This window comes from Xenopus tropicalis, chromosome 5 (assembly GCF_000004195.4).
Source record: "Xenopus tropicalis strain Nigerian chromosome 5, UCB_Xtro_10.0, whole genome shotgun sequence".
NCBI lineage: Eukaryota > Metazoa > Chordata > Amphibia > Anura > Pipidae > Xenopus > Xenopus tropicalis.
In genome coordinates, this window is record NC_030681.2 from 74,744,499 (window position 1) to 74,761,845 (window position 17,347).

Below are 17,347 nucleotides of genomic sequence, written 5' to 3' on the forward strand. Positions count from 1 at the left end.
TAACCAATGGCACAAACATACAAAAAGATTAACAAAAAGATCAGTTCACTTTGTGATCTTGTTGCTAAAGATGCTATGGTCAGTGAGCCTAACAAAAGTTTGGAATAGCCAATGGGACAGGTGTGAAAAAAATAGCTAAAACAAAACAGACAAGCAACACTTTTTGTGCAGAAATTGTGCCATCAATTACACGTAACATGAAGTCCATTTTAGTGCATCGGATATAAGTGCACCAGGCACAAATATGTGCATGTCTGTAATAATGCTGGAATTGTAGGAAATAATGCTACATTAAGGGTGTGTCAGCAACTCAAATTTTATAATCTACTACATGAAAAAAACAAAAATAAGCAAACAAATTGATTGCATATCATTTTACAATACTATTGTCTACATAAGACTTAATTGCAAAGGGTAAGTAAACCCCCTTGGCTTTTAACTTTTTGATACTTAGTAAATAAACACTACTGGAGAGATCGTCACCCTCCCAAAAATCCAAACAAAAAATAAGCACCGGTGCTTATTTTTTGTTTGGATTTTTGGGAGGGTGACATTGTAAAAATCTGCCTTGAGTGTCGGTGCTTATTTTTTTCTTTTAACTTTTTGAGTCATAACCCAAGGACCCCTTTCCAACAAATTCCTTTCCCCCAAACTGTTTGAAAGTTTGAAGAATTAAGTGAGATTCAATTAGCAAATGGAGCCAAGGGTCCACTGCACTGAGCCAAATTATTATTATTATTAACATTTATTTATAAAGCGCCAACATATTCCGCAGCGCTGTACAATAAGTGGGTTTCATACATTGGACATACAGTATAACATATAAAGCAATCAATAATCGATACAAGAGGTGAAGAGACCCCTGCCCAAAAGAGCTTACAATCTACAAGGAGAAAGGGTTGAGACACAAGGTGTGGGAATGGGCATGACCAGAGTTGTGAGAGGTGTGGCACAGGGTATTGCTTTTAGCAGCAAATTCCAGATAAGGGGGGCAGCTCTTGCAAAGTCTTGAATGCGAATGTGTGGGGAGGGAATGAGAGAGGAGTTGAGGAGCAGGTCAGTAGAGGATTTTGAATCTTTAAAAACTCTTGCGCCGTTTCCTTAGTATAGAATTAGAATGTGTAGTATAAAACACTTTATTTTGGGGAAGTGAAATTTCTGGTTTCTTAATCCAAAATGCACGGATGCTGTTCATGTACCTTTCTGTGTTGTTGGTGTTTCCTTTGAAAAGTACAATATATGATACAGGCAAAAGGTGGCAGAAGATAACACCATAAACAGAAGCCAAAATAGCAAAAACCTGTACTGCAGACACATACATGTCACTGGTATTCATATATATAGGGATAAAGGCAATCCATACAAACATGTATGTGAGCATGCTGAAGGTGATACATCGGGCCTCGTTGTATTTCTTAGGCAACTTCCTTCCTTTGTAGGCTAATATGAAGCATATAAAAGCAAGCAATCCAATATATCCCAGCATGACACTAAAAGCCACATAGGAACCTTCATTGCATTGCAAAATATGGAGCTTAGGCACTGAGTTGCTTTCACTCAAGAAAGGACTTTTTACAGCCTGCCATATTGCACAAATGCAAATCTGAAGAAAAGTCGATGTGCAAATAATAATTATTGGTTGGTAAACCACTACTTTGTGTCCTCTTTTACCTGACTCAAAGGCTAAAAGGATCCGTAAAGATTTTATTAGGATGCCAGAAACACACAGGGTAAAACTGATACCATAGAAAGGTTGTCTGATTTGGCAGAAAATATTACTTGGCTGACCAATGAAAAAGATAGTACTCATCAAACTAAGTAATAAGGATGAAACCAACAGATATGTATAATTACCCCCGGCTGCTTTAACTGCTGGAGTGTCTCTGTGCTTTATAAACAGAATGACTATTAATAACACAGCAACAATGCCAATGGCTACAAAAATCATAAGTGATACAGCATATGGGTTTTTCCATTCTAAATACTGAGTTGTCCTGTTTGTACAGTAAGAACTTCCATTATCTGACCACTGGTAGATAGGACACTTTGAACATTCAGTCATGTCTGAAAAAAGAGAATGAAACATGTTACTTTTGTGTAGTAGGGTAGTTTCATGGATGATTTACATTTCTTAAAGTGATATTGATATCTATAAAGCCCTGGATGTCTTGGGGATATACCTTAAAGGAGAAGGAAAGGTAAAACTAAGTAAGCTTTATCAGAAAAGTCCATTTAAATACAGCCATAAGCACTCACAGAAAATCTGAAACACAGGATTTTTTTTTCTTCTTTTTTGTACAGATGTTCTTCAGTATCAGACTTCAGGGCACCTGCACAAGTCTGCTCGGTTGGCTCCCTTCTCATCCTCCCCTCCCCCTCCCCTCCCATCAGAATATTCTCCCGAAGGTACTGAAACCAGGCTAAAATGCTATATTAAACAAACAGGGGGAGTTTCTGTTTATACTCTGCCTGCCCTATGCTGCCAGTGGGAGGTGAACCAGGCAGGGGGCTTCCATTAGCAGCCCTCCACAATGTAGGACAGAAAAATTCCGGCCCTTAGTACCACAGAAGTTGAACAAATTCCTTCCATAGCACTGTTGGTTCACTCAAATGTACTAGATGACAGCAGTCAACTTTAGCCAATATGCTGCCAAGTGTAAATGCATATTGTGAGTTGAAATACAGCAATTGTGGAAATGTATTTTTAAAGAGATACTGCACAATAAAGCTTTTTCCTGAGTTCCTTAAAGGAGAAGGAAAAGCTAAGTCACTTGAGGGTGCCAAAATGTTAGGAACCCTCAAGTGACTTGAATCGCTTACCTTCTACCCCGGGCTGGTGCCCCTGTATGGAGAGAACAGCACCAGCCCGGGGTAGCAGCGATCGCTTCCTCCTTCCTTCTTCGCTGCACGCGCATGCGCAGTACAGTGAAAAGCCGAACTTTAACAGAGAAGTCGGCTTTTCACTCTACTGCGCATGCGCCGGACTCGGAGTCGCAGCGAAACGAAGGCGGAAGGAGGAAGCGCATCGCCCCAGGTGCCCCGGGCTGGTGCTGTTTTCTCCTAACAGGGGCATCAGCCCGGGGTACGAGGTAAGCGATTCAAGTCACTTGGGGGTGCCTAACATTTTAGCACCCCCAAGTGACTTAGCCTTTCCTTCCCCTTTAAGGCTAGATCTCCAACTCAAGCAAGTTTGTTTCCCAGTAAGTCCCTATTGCATTTGCACAGTTGAATGAAATTTATGAGAAGCCACATAACCTGTATGTTTTTTGAAGTATGATAGGTAACTGAATTACCTGGAGGAAACTAATGCAGGCATTATGAGAATATACAACTCCTTACAGTGTCCTGGCTAATATTGAAATTAGGACCCTAGCACCCTAAGATAGAAATGATAATTACTGTGCCACAAACCTAGACTGGCAATCTGTGGATTCTGGCAAATGCCAGAAAATGCTGTAAAATGTACTTAAAATGTCAGGGCCTATTTTGAATCTCAGTCCAGGCCTGCTGTGGCACCATGTTTCTCTGACCTTAACTCCATGTCATTGTATTTATATTACTAATAATAAAAAAACAACAAAACACAAATACAAGAGAAATGATACATATATTGGCTAACAATAAAAATACATCGCAAGCTTTCGGGGCTCTAAGGCCCCTTCATCAGGCAAAATGCTATTTATATTACTGTGAAGAACAATTGTTGACTGAAGAAGGGAAGTCTGAACCCAAAAATATTTCATAGGATAAAATAGTAGTATGATGTTATTGAATATCCTCACAAAAGGTACTAGAGGTTTCATTGCCTTTTCTTAAGATGTTGTACATACACAAAGGAAAGTGTTGATGGTTAAACAAATGAAGTGCCTGTCAGCATGAAACTGTGGTGGTTGCTTGATTATAACATAGTGTGTAAGATCATGTTATGGTAGATTTCAATTTTAGTGTTTTAATCTTTTAAATGCTTACCAGCTTCAGAAGTGTAGTATCCTTCAGCACACTCTATACACTTATAACAGCAGGCGATATCAGAATGTTTTTTGGAAAAACCAGGCTTGCATGTTTTTGAGCAATTTGAAAATGGCACCTGTACAAACAAACGTATACATCACTCTGTAGTCAAACCTTCCAGAAAACACATCAATTTATTTTCTTAGTGCTGGATTATACAAACCTTGTCTTTGAATTACTCTATATGTAAAGTCTATGGTGTAGATTTTAAACTGGATCGCTGCATTCCTTCATTATTTTTTCTATTTATATGTAAACCATGTATGGTAACTTGCATAACATATAGTAAAGACAAAAACATTCAAAGGCATATCTTACACTGTACCTGGTTGTCCTTTGTATGCCATGTAATATTATTTCTCTCTATGTTTACTTTGCCTGCAGTAGTATTATATGCCCCGATGGTCAGGAATTCAATGGTGTCGTCAGTAGGTTTCCAGTAAATGATATCATAGTCTATTAGCACATCACCATAGCTATCAAAGTTGAACTTCTCCTCATTAAAATGATAATGCCCTGTTTTTAGCTCATTGAGTAGCTGTAAAATAAATATATATATATAATAGTGCATTCAAAAAAGTATAGCAAAGTTCAAAAAACAGATTAAAAAAAACATTGTGGCATGTAGCATCAAGAGTTAAATCTCATTTTGGGTGCAGGGTTGCATACAGAAGAGGCCAGGGTTAGGCACACAGGAGTCAGCTTGGACACTCCCAGTTTGGACATCATTAGGGGAGCACTAGAGAGCCCTGTTCTTAGTGTCTTCCTATAGCAGGCAGTAAAACAGGGCTCCATGACTCCATTGAGACATGTGTGTTATGCAGATAATTTAACCTGCCAGTTAAGTTTCTGCAATTGATGTTCCTTCTTAAAGCAACTCACAGAAAAACATTGTCCCACCATGATGAATAATATGGGGTTTCAGTAATTTAAATGTAATTCTTCCTCAGATTCAATGCAATGAAGCCTTTTTTAAAGTAGTGGTCTGTTATACAGTATTTGCTAGACATTTTATCAACAAGCAGACAGATATGTTTTGCAGATAAGATACCGATGTTTGATATGAGTAATTTTTGAATAAGAAATCAACCAGAATTAGCACAGCCTTCCTTTTATTTAGATGGAAGAGCTATACAACATATCCTTTGGCACAAAAATGTTATGCAACTCTTTTTAACCTTTTTTCCATCAGGAAACATAAAATCTATGTCAGGTTTATGACAGCTAGCAATGTATATTTTATAATCCACAGCAGGTAAGGTGTTAATATGAGAAGATTTGCATGGTGAGGAATATAAGGGACTTGGGAGAATATGAAAAACGTTATCTGTTTCTCACATACAGTTAACCAAATCTATTGCACGTGTCTAAAATGTTGGCCATGAATGAATTGCACTGTGAAACCAATGAAACCTCTAGGCATCTCGGTGATTGGTATAAAGTTAATACAATCAACTGGTTTTAGTAAACAAAGAAAAGCATTCTTAAACCAAACAATCATACTTAAAATATGTTTTTGCTTTTCATTACCTGATTTGGTGGCAGATTCCAGTCAATGTCACATTTGCCCTTTTTGCACAAAATGTTTTTGAGAGCTTGAGCTATGGCATTTACGGCAAGAGCTGTACTGTATTCTGCTCGCCATTCAGCAATCTGTAGTAAATAATCATCATTTGCCCCCAAAACGTCCTTCACTTTACATGCCAAGGGAGATTTCTTTTCTATCGAATCAGTAAGCACACAATATTCTGATGATGAATTTACACATTCCAGATACTTTATGTAATCCTCTGTGCACCCAAAACGTAAGTTCTTGTACTCTCTAATGAACTTGTTAATTTCTCCATTTTTTGATGCTTTGAGATCTTTCAGATAGTCTGCAAACCCTGGGACGTTGCCTCCTTTGAAATTAAGTCCAAGTACGGTTCCAACTTTTTTAATTTCTTCAGCACTTGACACTTCATTTGATGTTGCCCAGATGTCACTTGCGATCCACGTTTTAGTTATATTCATTTTGATGCATTCATTGAAAAGCTTAGAAACAATTGGAGCTTTTGCCATAACAATTACAACCTCTGTAGAGCAGTTGGTGAACTCATTTATGATATTGTTTAATGAATTGGGCAAATCAACACTTGTAGGTATTATTTTGGTGAAAGCAATACATACTCCTTCTTGTTTAAGTAAAATGTTCAACTGTTCAACAGCAGAGTGCCCGTAATCATCATCTGCTGAAATGATCCCAACCCAGTTCCATCCAAATGTACCAACTAGCTTGGCTAAAGCCAGGGTTTGGTGATTATCATTAGGGATAGTGCGTAGAAAAGAAGGGAACTTGACTTTATCACTGAGAACAACAGCAGATGATGAAGGACTTATCTACAGTATGTGGATAAAACAAATATGTTAAAGTGTTACTGAGCAGACAAATATGTCATTATTTCAATATTGCATGGTCTGTATTTGAAAGATGTTGACTGCATAGATTTTACAAGTCATTTGTACAGTTTGTCAAGGGCTACAGATGTGATCATGCCAACATTGTACTACAGAAAGCAATAACAATTCCTGTACAGGCTGTACATATATCTAACACAGCAGAGATATTCAAAAGGATATGAATAAATGTAAGTTATCTACTAAATGATAGTGTGTTGGGGGTATCCTTAATTCAGAAGGATCTGGGGATTTTTGTAGATAACAAGTTGTCTTATCCAGGCAGTGCCCTTCTGTGGCTACTAAAGCAAATAAAGTGCTGTCTTGTATAAAAAAAAAGGGCATTGACTCAAGGAATGAAAACAAAATTTTGCCTCTTTATAGGTCTCTGGTAAGGCCTCACCTTGAGTATGCAGTGCAGTTTTGGGCTCCAGTCCTTAAGAAGGATATTAATGAGCTGGAGAGAGTGCAGAGACGTGCAACTAAACTGGTTAAGGGGATGGAAGATTTAAACTATGAGCTTAGACTGTCAAGGTTGGGATTGTTTTCTCTGGAAAAAAGGCGCTTGTGAGGGGACATGATTACTCTGTACAAGTACATTAGAGGGGATTATAGACAGATAGGGGGTGTTCTTTTTTCCCATAAAAACGATCAACGATCAGAGGTCACCCCTTTAGAATAGAGGAACAAAGCTTCCATTTGAAGCAACGTACAGTAGGTGTTTTTTTATGGTGAGGGCAGTGAGGTTGTGGAATGCCCTTCCTAGAGATGTGGTAATGGCAGATTCTGTTAATGCCTTAAAGAGGGGCCTGGATGAGTTCTTGAACAAACACAGTGTCCAAGGCTATTGTGATACTAAAATCTCAAGTTAGTATTGATGTTGGTATATATAGTTTATGTGTGTGAGTGTATAAATTTGATGGACTCTTGTCTTTTCTCAACCCAAAAAAGTATTCCTCTTTGAGGCTACAGTTTTATTGTTACTTTTTACAGCTTATTTTTCTTTAAGTCCTCTTATTTTTCATATACCAGATTTTAATTCAAATTGCCCCTGGTTGCTAAGGTAATTTAGACCCTAGCGACCAGATAGCTACTGAAATTCGAGCTGCTGAGCAAAAATAGAAGTAATTAAAAAACTACAAATGATGAAAAATCAAGACCAATTGCAAATTGTCCCAGAACATTACCCTCAATGTCATACTAAAAGTTAACTCAAATTTGAACAACCCCTTTAATGCATGTGAAAAAGAAAAGACTTAGGGGCTTATTCACAAAAGGTCGTTATTACTTAACGCATAGTTTTATACATTAAAAAATTATCTTTAATTAAGTGACGATTCATCAAGGTCATTTTGCATGTGTTACTAGTCATGTCGCATGCGCAAAAATCTCAATTATTGCAAAGCGCTATGTCCATCGCATTGCGATAATTATCAAATAGAAATAGTCCTAGCGCATAATTCACAGACACATTTTAAATGTTAAAAGCATGAAATATTGCTATAATTATTGTGAATATTAACACCTCCTAGGCGTGGGCATTACCAAACGACATTGCTGTTCGTGAGCGTTTGTGAAGACAAGATGGAGTTTGCAGTCTGATTTTTTCCTGAATATGAACAAGAGAATCAAGTATGTGGTTGTCCTAGGGGCACATTTACTAAGCCACGAACGGGCCGAATGCGTCCGATTGCGTTTTTTTCGTAATGATCGGTATTTTGCGATTTTTTCGGAAAAATGTCGCAACTTTTTCGTTACTAATACGATTTGTGCGAAAAAACGCGAGTTTTTCGTAGCCATACCGAAAGTTGCGCAAAATCTGGCGATTTTTCGTAGCGTTAAAACTTGCGCAAGAAGTTGCGCTTTTTTCGTAGCGTTAAAACTTGCGCGAAACGTCGCACCTTTTAAGTTTTAACGCTACGAAAAAGGCGCAACTTTTCGCGCAAGTTTTAACGCTACGAAAAAATTGGGCGATTTTGCGCAACTTTCGGAATGGCTACGAAAAACTCGCGTTTTTTCGCGCAAATCGTATTGGTAACGGAAAAGTCGCGACAATTTCCGAAAAGTCGTAAAGATGCCGAAAAAATCGCAAAAAATACGAAAAAGTCGCAAAATGTTCATTTTCAAGTCGGAATTTTTCGGATTCGAATTCGTGTCTTAGTAAATCAGCCCCCTAGAGTGATGCATCCTCAAGTTTTCAAGGAAAGATCAACTCTAGAGGAATTATCAAAGGAGGAAGTAGTGAGGCGTTATAGGTTAAATACATAAAGCAGTAATCTTCGGAAGTTCTGAAAGTTGGAGGGATATATGGCGGAGTGCCACAGCCTGTGCTGCTATTTTTTGAATAAACACACAGGGGCTAAGCCCCGCTTGCATTACACTCGTTGTGCCGGTCAACTATTTTTGCTGGAGTGTCACAGCCCACATTTTCACATTGCCTTGGGCAGGTCTTAGATGCAATACGTTCAATGACTGGCAATCATATAAAGTTTCCCATCAATTGAAATGACTGGAAGACTGTAAAAAGAGAGTTCTATTGTGTTAGTGAAATCCCAAATGTCTTAGGTGCTATGAAATAATGCATAAACATAAATCACTTCTTAATTCAGACAAGCGTCCTTTTTGTGAATTGATCGTTAATTCTAAAAATATAAGAAGTGATTTTTTTTTAACGCATGCTAAAAATATCATTTGTTTTTTCGGCCTTTTGTGAATCAGCCACTTATAGAGATATATTAGTGTATTTAGGAATATATACACATAACTAGAGGTGATTACTGTGAAAACCAATGCGCATAACCTTGATGTTGCTGTAGTGCTACAACATTTAAGTAATGTATGGTTAAGCAGTAAGAATCCTGTCTCATCTGTCAGAAAACCGTGAAATGACTTAGCTCTAGTATGGTTTATTCTCATTGGAGAACCCTCTTCCATATATTAGAAAGCTGGAGGCACAACTGGAAGAGATATAGGGCCTGATTCACTAAAGTTTATCGCACGCTTTTTTGCGGTAAAAAAGACGCGACAATTAGCGCGCAATTCACTACAGCATTACCGCATGCGATAAGTCGCCATTTTCGCATGCGGTATTTCTCGCGCTAGTTTTACCGCATGCGTTAATTTCCGCACTGAAAAGAATACGATCGCATGATTCACTATAACTTTGGCGCGCTAAATATCGCATTCGGCTATGCGAAAATTAACACCTACTACAGGCAGGCGAAAAATTATAGAAAAGTACAGTAAATGAGTTTTTGGCAATAAAATATGGACTTACAGTGTTATTTATTCAAGTATGTGTCTTTTTTACTCAATTTTACTAAAGTCTTGGCATGTATGGAATTTCGCTACTAATATACAGTACTATAGCGGTGAATATGTTGTCGCCAAAATATACTGTACTGTAGCGGTGAATATTTTGTTGCGCAAAATACATTACTATGTATATTTTGGCGATTTTTTTTTATCGCGATTTTGTAATCTCGTGACTTGTGCGACTTGGGGCCATTTTGTGTCATTGAGCCTGCAGCCACCAAACTGGGAGGACATGCCTGGGGTTTCTGACTTGCTACCAGGGGAGAGGCGCTACATTATCAGCATGCTCCTGCGTGCAGGATATGACCACCCACCGCTGGGGGATTTAGGGGTCCACGAGAGGAAGAGGGCAATCCTGGGCGAGCTAAGAGAAGGTTTGCTCGCCAGGTTTGCCCTTGATGTGGGCCCCCGCCAGCTCCAGCGTCTGTGGTCCGACCTGAAGCGCAGGAGCCCAGAACTGGTCGCTGAAATTGCGGAAGGTAATTATTGTACTTTATTATGCTTTTACAGTATACGTTCAGTAAAAGATTTAGCAAGTAATTTGAACTAAAGGTAGAAATGTAAGAAATGTCAGGGATGATGAAAGTAACATAGTAACATAGTAAGTTGGGTTGAAAAAAGACATACGTCCATCACGTTCAACCATAATGCCAGTGAGGAACTGAAACGTTGGTCACAATAAACCTCTGAATATTATTTCACATCTTTGTGACTCCTTGTGAAAATCCTGTGTGTGCTGTCACCCCATGCCTGTCTAGATTTTGTTTTGCCACAGGCACCCAGGTATTATTGTTCCTTATGGTGTGCAGCTTCCCAGCACTTTGTATATATATATATATATATATATATATACACATCTATTTTCAAATACATATGCATAAATGAGTTTAAAGCAGGGGGGAAGCAGCTGGGAGCGGCCCATAGTGTGAGTCATTTGGGGAAGGGCCACGAATGTTTTAGGGGGCCCTGGCTAACAATGTCTGTGTGTCCTTTGTATTGATGTGAGGGTTCACAGGGGGAGGGGCCATTGGGGGCGTGGGAGGAGGGGGGCCCAAAAAATGTTGTTGTGAGGGGCCCCGTTATTTATGATGGTGTCTGAATGTATATATATATATATATATATAATATATTACACAAAATAACATCTTGCAATACTATTTCACAGAACTTCAGCTGGCGCCTCCTCCCCAGGCCCAACCCCAGGCCCTCCAGGCTCTACCGGCCCCCGCGGCCCGACCAGCGGCCCCAGCAGACCGACTACCGGCCCAACGGCCCGACCTGCGGCCCCAGAGGCCCAAGAACTGGCCCCCGAGGCCCCAGGACCATCGGCCCAAGAGCCAGAAGAGGCCCCCGAGGCTGAATATGCCCCCGAGGCCCCAGACACCCCCCCCTTCTTTCCTGCCCCAGTTTCCCCTCAGTTTCCCCCCAGGCCCCGGACTCCCCCCAGGCCAAGCGCTGGGCGCCAGGTTCTCCTGCGGGACCATCAGTGCAGGAGGACCTGGCCAACATGAAGGCTGAGCTGGCCCAGCTCCGGGGGGAGGTGGATGAGTTAAAGAGGGACATGGAAGAACTCAAGGGCAGCAAGCCCTAAGTTTTTTTCCCCACCCTTTTTTCCAACCTTTTTTCTTTATTTTATTATTATAGTAAAATTTGATATTTTTCTACTTTTGAACTGAGTAATGTCTACTTATTTTGCCTTACTTGATATGGTATTCTATACTTCCATGTAGTTTCCACTACACTCTTACATTTATCAGTAACAGCATCAATATGCTATATGGTTTAAATGTTTGCAAATATTCTGCCAACAATTTTGTCTTTAGCCCATTTTGCTGAATAGTAAAACTTGCGTTAATTAGTACATAGCGTATTTTCTGGCGAGTGTGATAACTGCCAATCCAATGTTTTGTTGCCAGAATAATTGCAATATTATATTTGTCCCCGTTTAATAAAGTGCCCATAACATACTGTATTTGCCATTTATTCTGTGTCTAAAATCTCTAACTTAATTTAAGCCACTTTAGCTAATGGACCCCTAAGTATTTGGCTAAATATTCTTAAATGCCCCCCCCCCCCATTTTATTATCTCTAGCACTTCTTTTTTTTTTCTTACTTATATTTTTATTGTTTTTTGGGGTTTTTTTTTGCAAATAAACATTTATACAACAACTCTCTAGCACTCTGTGCTCTCCCAGGGCAAAATGTCGCCATTTTTACGCTGCCGATTGTTGCATGCGTAATGTCGCGACAATTAGCGCATGCGCTAAATAGCGTGCATGCGGAAAATACCGCGCACGCTATTTATCGCGACAAGGATATCACATGAAATACCGCATAAAATAGCGTGAGTGTACTATTAGTGTACTATTAGTGAATCAAAGTCGCCAAAATTAAGAAGCGGTAAAATTTTTAGCGCACGCTAAAAATAGCGCATGTTAAATCGCACTTTAGTGAATCAGGCCCATAGTGTAGGTTTATAACCCGTTGCAGGTCAAATGTTTCATTTTATTTTATTTTCTGATAGATGGCAATACCTGAAGTGATTTTTTACCTGTGGAATTAAATGAATGTTGAGAATCCTGGAAATTGCAATGGACATTTCTGAGTACTCTTCTCCAATTACAGCTTTGATGGTAGGTATAATGTCTGTGTGGCTGTTGCAGTTGGTAGAGTTGTTCACAGCAACAGTCTCGGGTATAAGGTACGTTACGGCTTGCACTGCTTTCAGTGCACTGGAACAGGAATCATAAATTTCATAGCCCAGGGTAATCCCTGGTAATAACGTGGAATTGTTTATTTTTTCTATTGAATATATCATGGACATGGCATCAATCATATGTCGCAATCGCAACCTACAAATGAAACATAAACAGTTTTTTTGTAAATGACTTACTCATACAAGCTGTAGCTTTTAGCTATCTTAAAGCACAACCTCACTTTGAGGGTTACTTTGGGTAACCCCAGGCTGCTATTCTGCCAGCCTATCAGGCAAAACATTGGCCAGGGCTCTTCTGACAAATTTACTAGCTATGTACTTGTCTTTCAACCTCCAGCCAGTACAGCTAAACTCTTTTTCTCCCCTTCTAATTTAGCAGATTGCTTCCCCCAATCTAGTTAATCCTTACCTGCTTCCCCCAACCTGGCCAATTCCTTACAATGCCTCCACCACACCTAGCCACCCTTGACATCATTGCCCAATAAATACCAGAAAAGTGGCAACCAAATGAAATATTCTGCTTCTTAATTTTTAGCATGGTTTACATAGCAGAATTATCGGACAACTTGCAGTTGGTCTTCATTTTTTATTCTTTTAACTGGCATTCTTGGGATTTAAACTGTTATTTAGTTTACAAGGAGTAAATATCCTATGAACCAGGGAACAGAAGCAAAGGAAAGCAATACAAATATGAACCTTAATTAACCATTTTATAAGTTAAGCAACTCACCCGGTACATTGGAAATCCTCTGAAAAAGTATTCTCAAATTGCTTGAAAATGCCATCATGAATAGGAAAGATCCCTCCAATCATAATGTCTCCACGTTGCCAAGCTACTGCATGTTTTATTTTGTCAGAAGGGAAGGAGAAACTCCAGAGGGAAGAGAATCCTAGGAATGCCAGATTCCAAAGCATTATATGTTAAGAATAATGAATCTTTTTACCAAACAGAAATGTGTAAATATGCTTAGAAGTAGTTACTGTGCAAGAGCTTCACATCTAGGTGAACTGGGAATGTCTAACCATAGGTCTGAAAGGCACATGCCTGGCTAATTACAGGCTTTGTGTGATTCTCCTCATAAATAATGTATTGGGGCTTTTTTAAGACTACAGGTGCAAGAGGACATGTTTTGAAGGGGGGAAAGTACCATCATCATAACTAGAGTTAAATGCCACATCCAATCCTATGTGACCTGCTCCATGTTTAGTAAACACTGGCAGGCATGTCAAAAGGAACACAGGGGTGGAGGGAAAGATTCCAGAAAATCCAGACATTTGCACATTTGTAGGCTGAAATCAACTTCATGTCTGTTAGTAGGGTTGCTACCTTTTTTGTAATAAAATTTAGGGGAGGGAATAGGTGGTTAAGTCACACAGGGACAGGGAAATGGGCTGAGTGGGCAGGGAAATGGGCGGAACATAGGCGGGACAATCCTTATAAGGGGGAATCCAGAAGCAGAGAGGGTCAGGGAAGGGAGGGATTTATAGGGTATTACATTGCTAGTAAATTTGTAATCATGACCGTAGTTGGTTATTTACCAGCTAGGCTGGTCAGATAACAGCAGGGTGGCAACCCTATCTGTTACCTAAACTGGGCCAGATCTAAGCTGACAGGCTTAATTGACTGCCTGTTTTGAATAAATAGCTATTGAAAACAAGTCTGGGATTTTGTAGCCAGGAATTTTTACAATTTGTACAAAGGATTATTAGGGTAACATTACACAAATCACATGCAGAGCTGTCTAGATTATACCTTTTTAGCCCCTTTTTCACAATAGCCTTGCATGATGATTATCATTTCTAGAACTAAGGAATCACATGTTTGAAACACTGTGACCTAATTTAAAGGAATGTTACAGGCAAATTCAATTCTTACTCTCTTACAGGAGAAAAGAAAAATACAGTCACTGGGTGGCGCCAAGTTATTATGCACCCCACCCAGTGATTCTGATATTTACTTGTTACCCTAGACTGGTGCCCCTCTTAAAAAAATGCATTAGCCCCAAGGTTTGGTAAGTGCCGCTCCACCACCTTCTTTTATTTTTCCAGTTATCCACTATGCCAGTTCAACAAAAAAAAGATTTTCAAATGCACTCACTAAGCAACTAGAATTACTGCCGGTGTGGGGGACTAAAAGATATAGCACCTTCCAGTTATATTAACTTTCCTTCTCTGCTAACAATTTTTGCAATGTACCAAATGCAAATTTCTATACAAATTTTGGCATGCACCTAAATGTGAATGGCATTGCTTCCACCATGGAAATAATTGTACATGGGCATGCCATCAGATGCCTCTTACCAACACGACATTGACAAGATACTCTTTTGGAAATGTAAGGAACATCTGCAATCCCATATTAAATGCCTGTATGAGGCAGGTGTTAAGTGCAGGCTTCCCTTAGGCACAGTGTGCTGCATATTGCTACAGAGACACTATCAAAGGTGCGACCAAGGCAGGTGCTGTAAAAATGACATATGTTAGATGTATTGTACCCTGATAGAAGCCATCTGGTACCATCAGCAGTCATACCACTTGTAGTAAATAAAAATTTAAATAGTTTAGGTTTTGCTTGAAAGAAAAGTTGGGCACAATGTCTGGAATTACAGGAAAAGCCTCAATGTGGGTAAAAATCATGGCAATTGTGTCCAAAATTGCACTTTTCCCCTGCTGTAAATAAATGACCTATGAAGTCTGCCAAGAAATGAATACAATTAAAAGTTAGTTATAACACTTTGTCACTTTCTGAAGTCAGCAGTCCATTTAATCCAATTAAATCAGACAGGTAAACCTTATAATCCCTTTAATAGTTCAGATAATGTTTTTATTTTTAAGTGAATAAATTTGACAAAACTTGTTGGGTTCATAGTGGCGTTGTGCAGGACTCAATGGTAATGCTTTAACAACCTATTTATTAGAGCTCCAACATGGCAAACTATATACAGACATTTGCAAGTAGGAAGTGTATCTAACCATAGAGAACAAGCAGAAAGTCAAGCTAGATAATGCATTGTAGCTGAGTTAACATTTAGGCACGGTGCTCCCTCTACTGGTACACAACACTCCTCCCCCCTAGCTAACGTAATCGTCCATCCACTTTGGAGGCACCCTGTTGCGTTGTGGCTGTTCATAACTGGAAGTCTGACCACAAGAGACATCTTAGGAGGAGTTATCACAGTTCTCTATAGGAGCAGAGTCATTTTCTGGTGGAAAACTGGTTTCATTGGTCCCTTGGCTGCATGGGGTAGCCACTTCATCTGGCAGAGAGTCACTAGGAACCACCTTGGGACAACCCATGCTCTCCATTAAGGTACTGTTACTTGGCTGAACACGCTTCCGCAACTGATCAACATGACGGTGCCACTCTTGCCCGTCATCACAATGTAGCTTGTATGACACAGGTCCAGTAACTTCAGTTATTACTGCAGGGGCCCACTTTGGACCAGCCCCATATTTCCTGGCATACACTGGATCATTTGAAGTGAATGTACGTAGAGTATTAGAGGATAGGGCTGAATCCAGGCTCTGTTGCTGTTTACTTTCTACATCATCAGTTAAATCTGGATTAAGGTTATCAAGACATGTTTTAAGGCACCTCCCCATCAGAAGCTCAGCAGGGCTGACACCTGTGTTAGGACATCGGGTAACATGCTGAGCTGTAAGGAATCGTGCAAGTCTTTTTGACCAGTCCCCATTAGTAATCCTTCTGAGTGCATCCTTCGCAGTTTGAAGCATTCTTTCAGCCTGTCCATTTCCTTGAGGTAGACATGCCCTTATTAAGTTGTTATTGGTAAAGGTCTTTAACTCCTCATAAGTAAAAGCTGTCCCGTTGTCTGATACAATACCATCTGGTATTCCGTGTGTTGCAAACAGCTGATGTAGGGTTGAAATTGTCACAGCTGATGTCTGAGATGACACTGGAATGACCTCTAACCATTTTGAGAAAAGTCTACCACTACAAGAAACTTCTTCCCCTGGAATGGTCCAGCAAAATCAATATGAAGTCTAGACCAAGACTTTTTTTTGTAATCTCCCAAGGAAACACTGGAGCTGCAGGGAGGCTGTGACGAGAGTTCTGGCAAGTGACAGCCTCTTCTATGTCTGTGTCAATTCTGGGCCACCAGGCATAACTCCTTGCAAGAGCTTTCATGCACAAAATTTCTGGGTGGGCTGCATGTAGCATATCTAGGACAATTTTGCGTCCACTTTGATGAATGACTACTCTGATTCCCCATAATAAACACCCTTAATGTGCAGATAATTCATGTTGACAGCTTGAATATGGTCTGAATTCTTCAGACAACTTTTCATTTGGCCATCCCCTCCACACCCAGTTGAGAACACGAGAAAAGATTGGAACCTTTGCAGTCATATGAGCAATCTCATTAGTTTCCAGTGGAGAATCAGGGAGGTATTCCAGCATAAGTACTTCAAGTAAAGGGGGTAGTGAGCAGTCTGAAATCTGTAAAAGCAAGTGACTGAAAGCATAAGGAATGGTTTATGATCAATGTGGATTTTAAATGTATTTCCATAGGGGTAATTATGAAACTTCTTAACAGCAGCTAATGCTTCTTTATCAATCTGTTCATAGTTCCTCTCTGCTGATGTCATTGTCCTAGAGTAATAGGCAACAGGTGCCTCTTTACCATTTGGGAGAATGTGGCTAAGAACAGCGCCAACACCATAAGGAGATGCATCTGTAGTAAGTATTAATGGACGATCTTCATCATAATGGACAAGAAGAAAATCAGATGTCAGCAACTGTTTAACTTTGCAGAAGGCCTCTGAATGTTTAGGAGTCCAATTCCATGGGACCCCTTTGTCAAGCAAGTGATGAAGAGGCTCTGGTAGCACCAATTTCACACTTTT

The 17,347-nt window shown here is 39.7% G+C and overlaps 2 protein-coding genes and 1 pseudogene across 2 annotated transcripts; all 3 read right to left on the bottom strand.

Moving 5' to 3' along the window:
• Positions 1-996: 996 nt before the first annotated feature.
• On the bottom strand, positions 997-4,198 carry LOC101733686 (G-protein coupled receptor family C group 6 member A-like). Its single transcript, XM_004914864.4, has 2 exons — positions 3,970-4,198; positions 997-2,064 (listed from the first exon to the last, which is right to left on the bottom strand). Exon 2 carries the CDS (start codon positions 2,060-2,062, stop codon positions 1,079-1,081), a length of 984 nt encoding a protein of 327 aa, XP_004914921.1. The 5' UTR covers positions 2,063-2,064; positions 3,970-4,198; the 3' UTR covers positions 997-1,078.
• A 114-nt stretch (positions 4,199-4,312) lies between these two features.
• Positions 4,313-6,621, bottom strand: LOC101733632 (G-protein coupled receptor family C group 6 member A). The gene is made up of 2 exons (XM_031902707.1): positions 5,542-6,621; positions 4,313-4,549 (listed from the first exon to the last, which is right to left on the bottom strand). The coding sequence occupies exons 1-2, from the start codon at positions 6,070-6,072 to the stop codon at positions 4,313-4,315; spliced, it is 768 nt and encodes a 255-aa protein (XP_031758567.1). The 5' UTR covers positions 6,073-6,621.
• An 8,623-nt stretch (positions 6,622-15,244) lies between these two features.
• LOC116410968 lies at positions 15,245-16,976 on the bottom strand (annotated as a pseudogene).
• Positions 16,977-17,347: the final 371 nt, after the last annotated feature.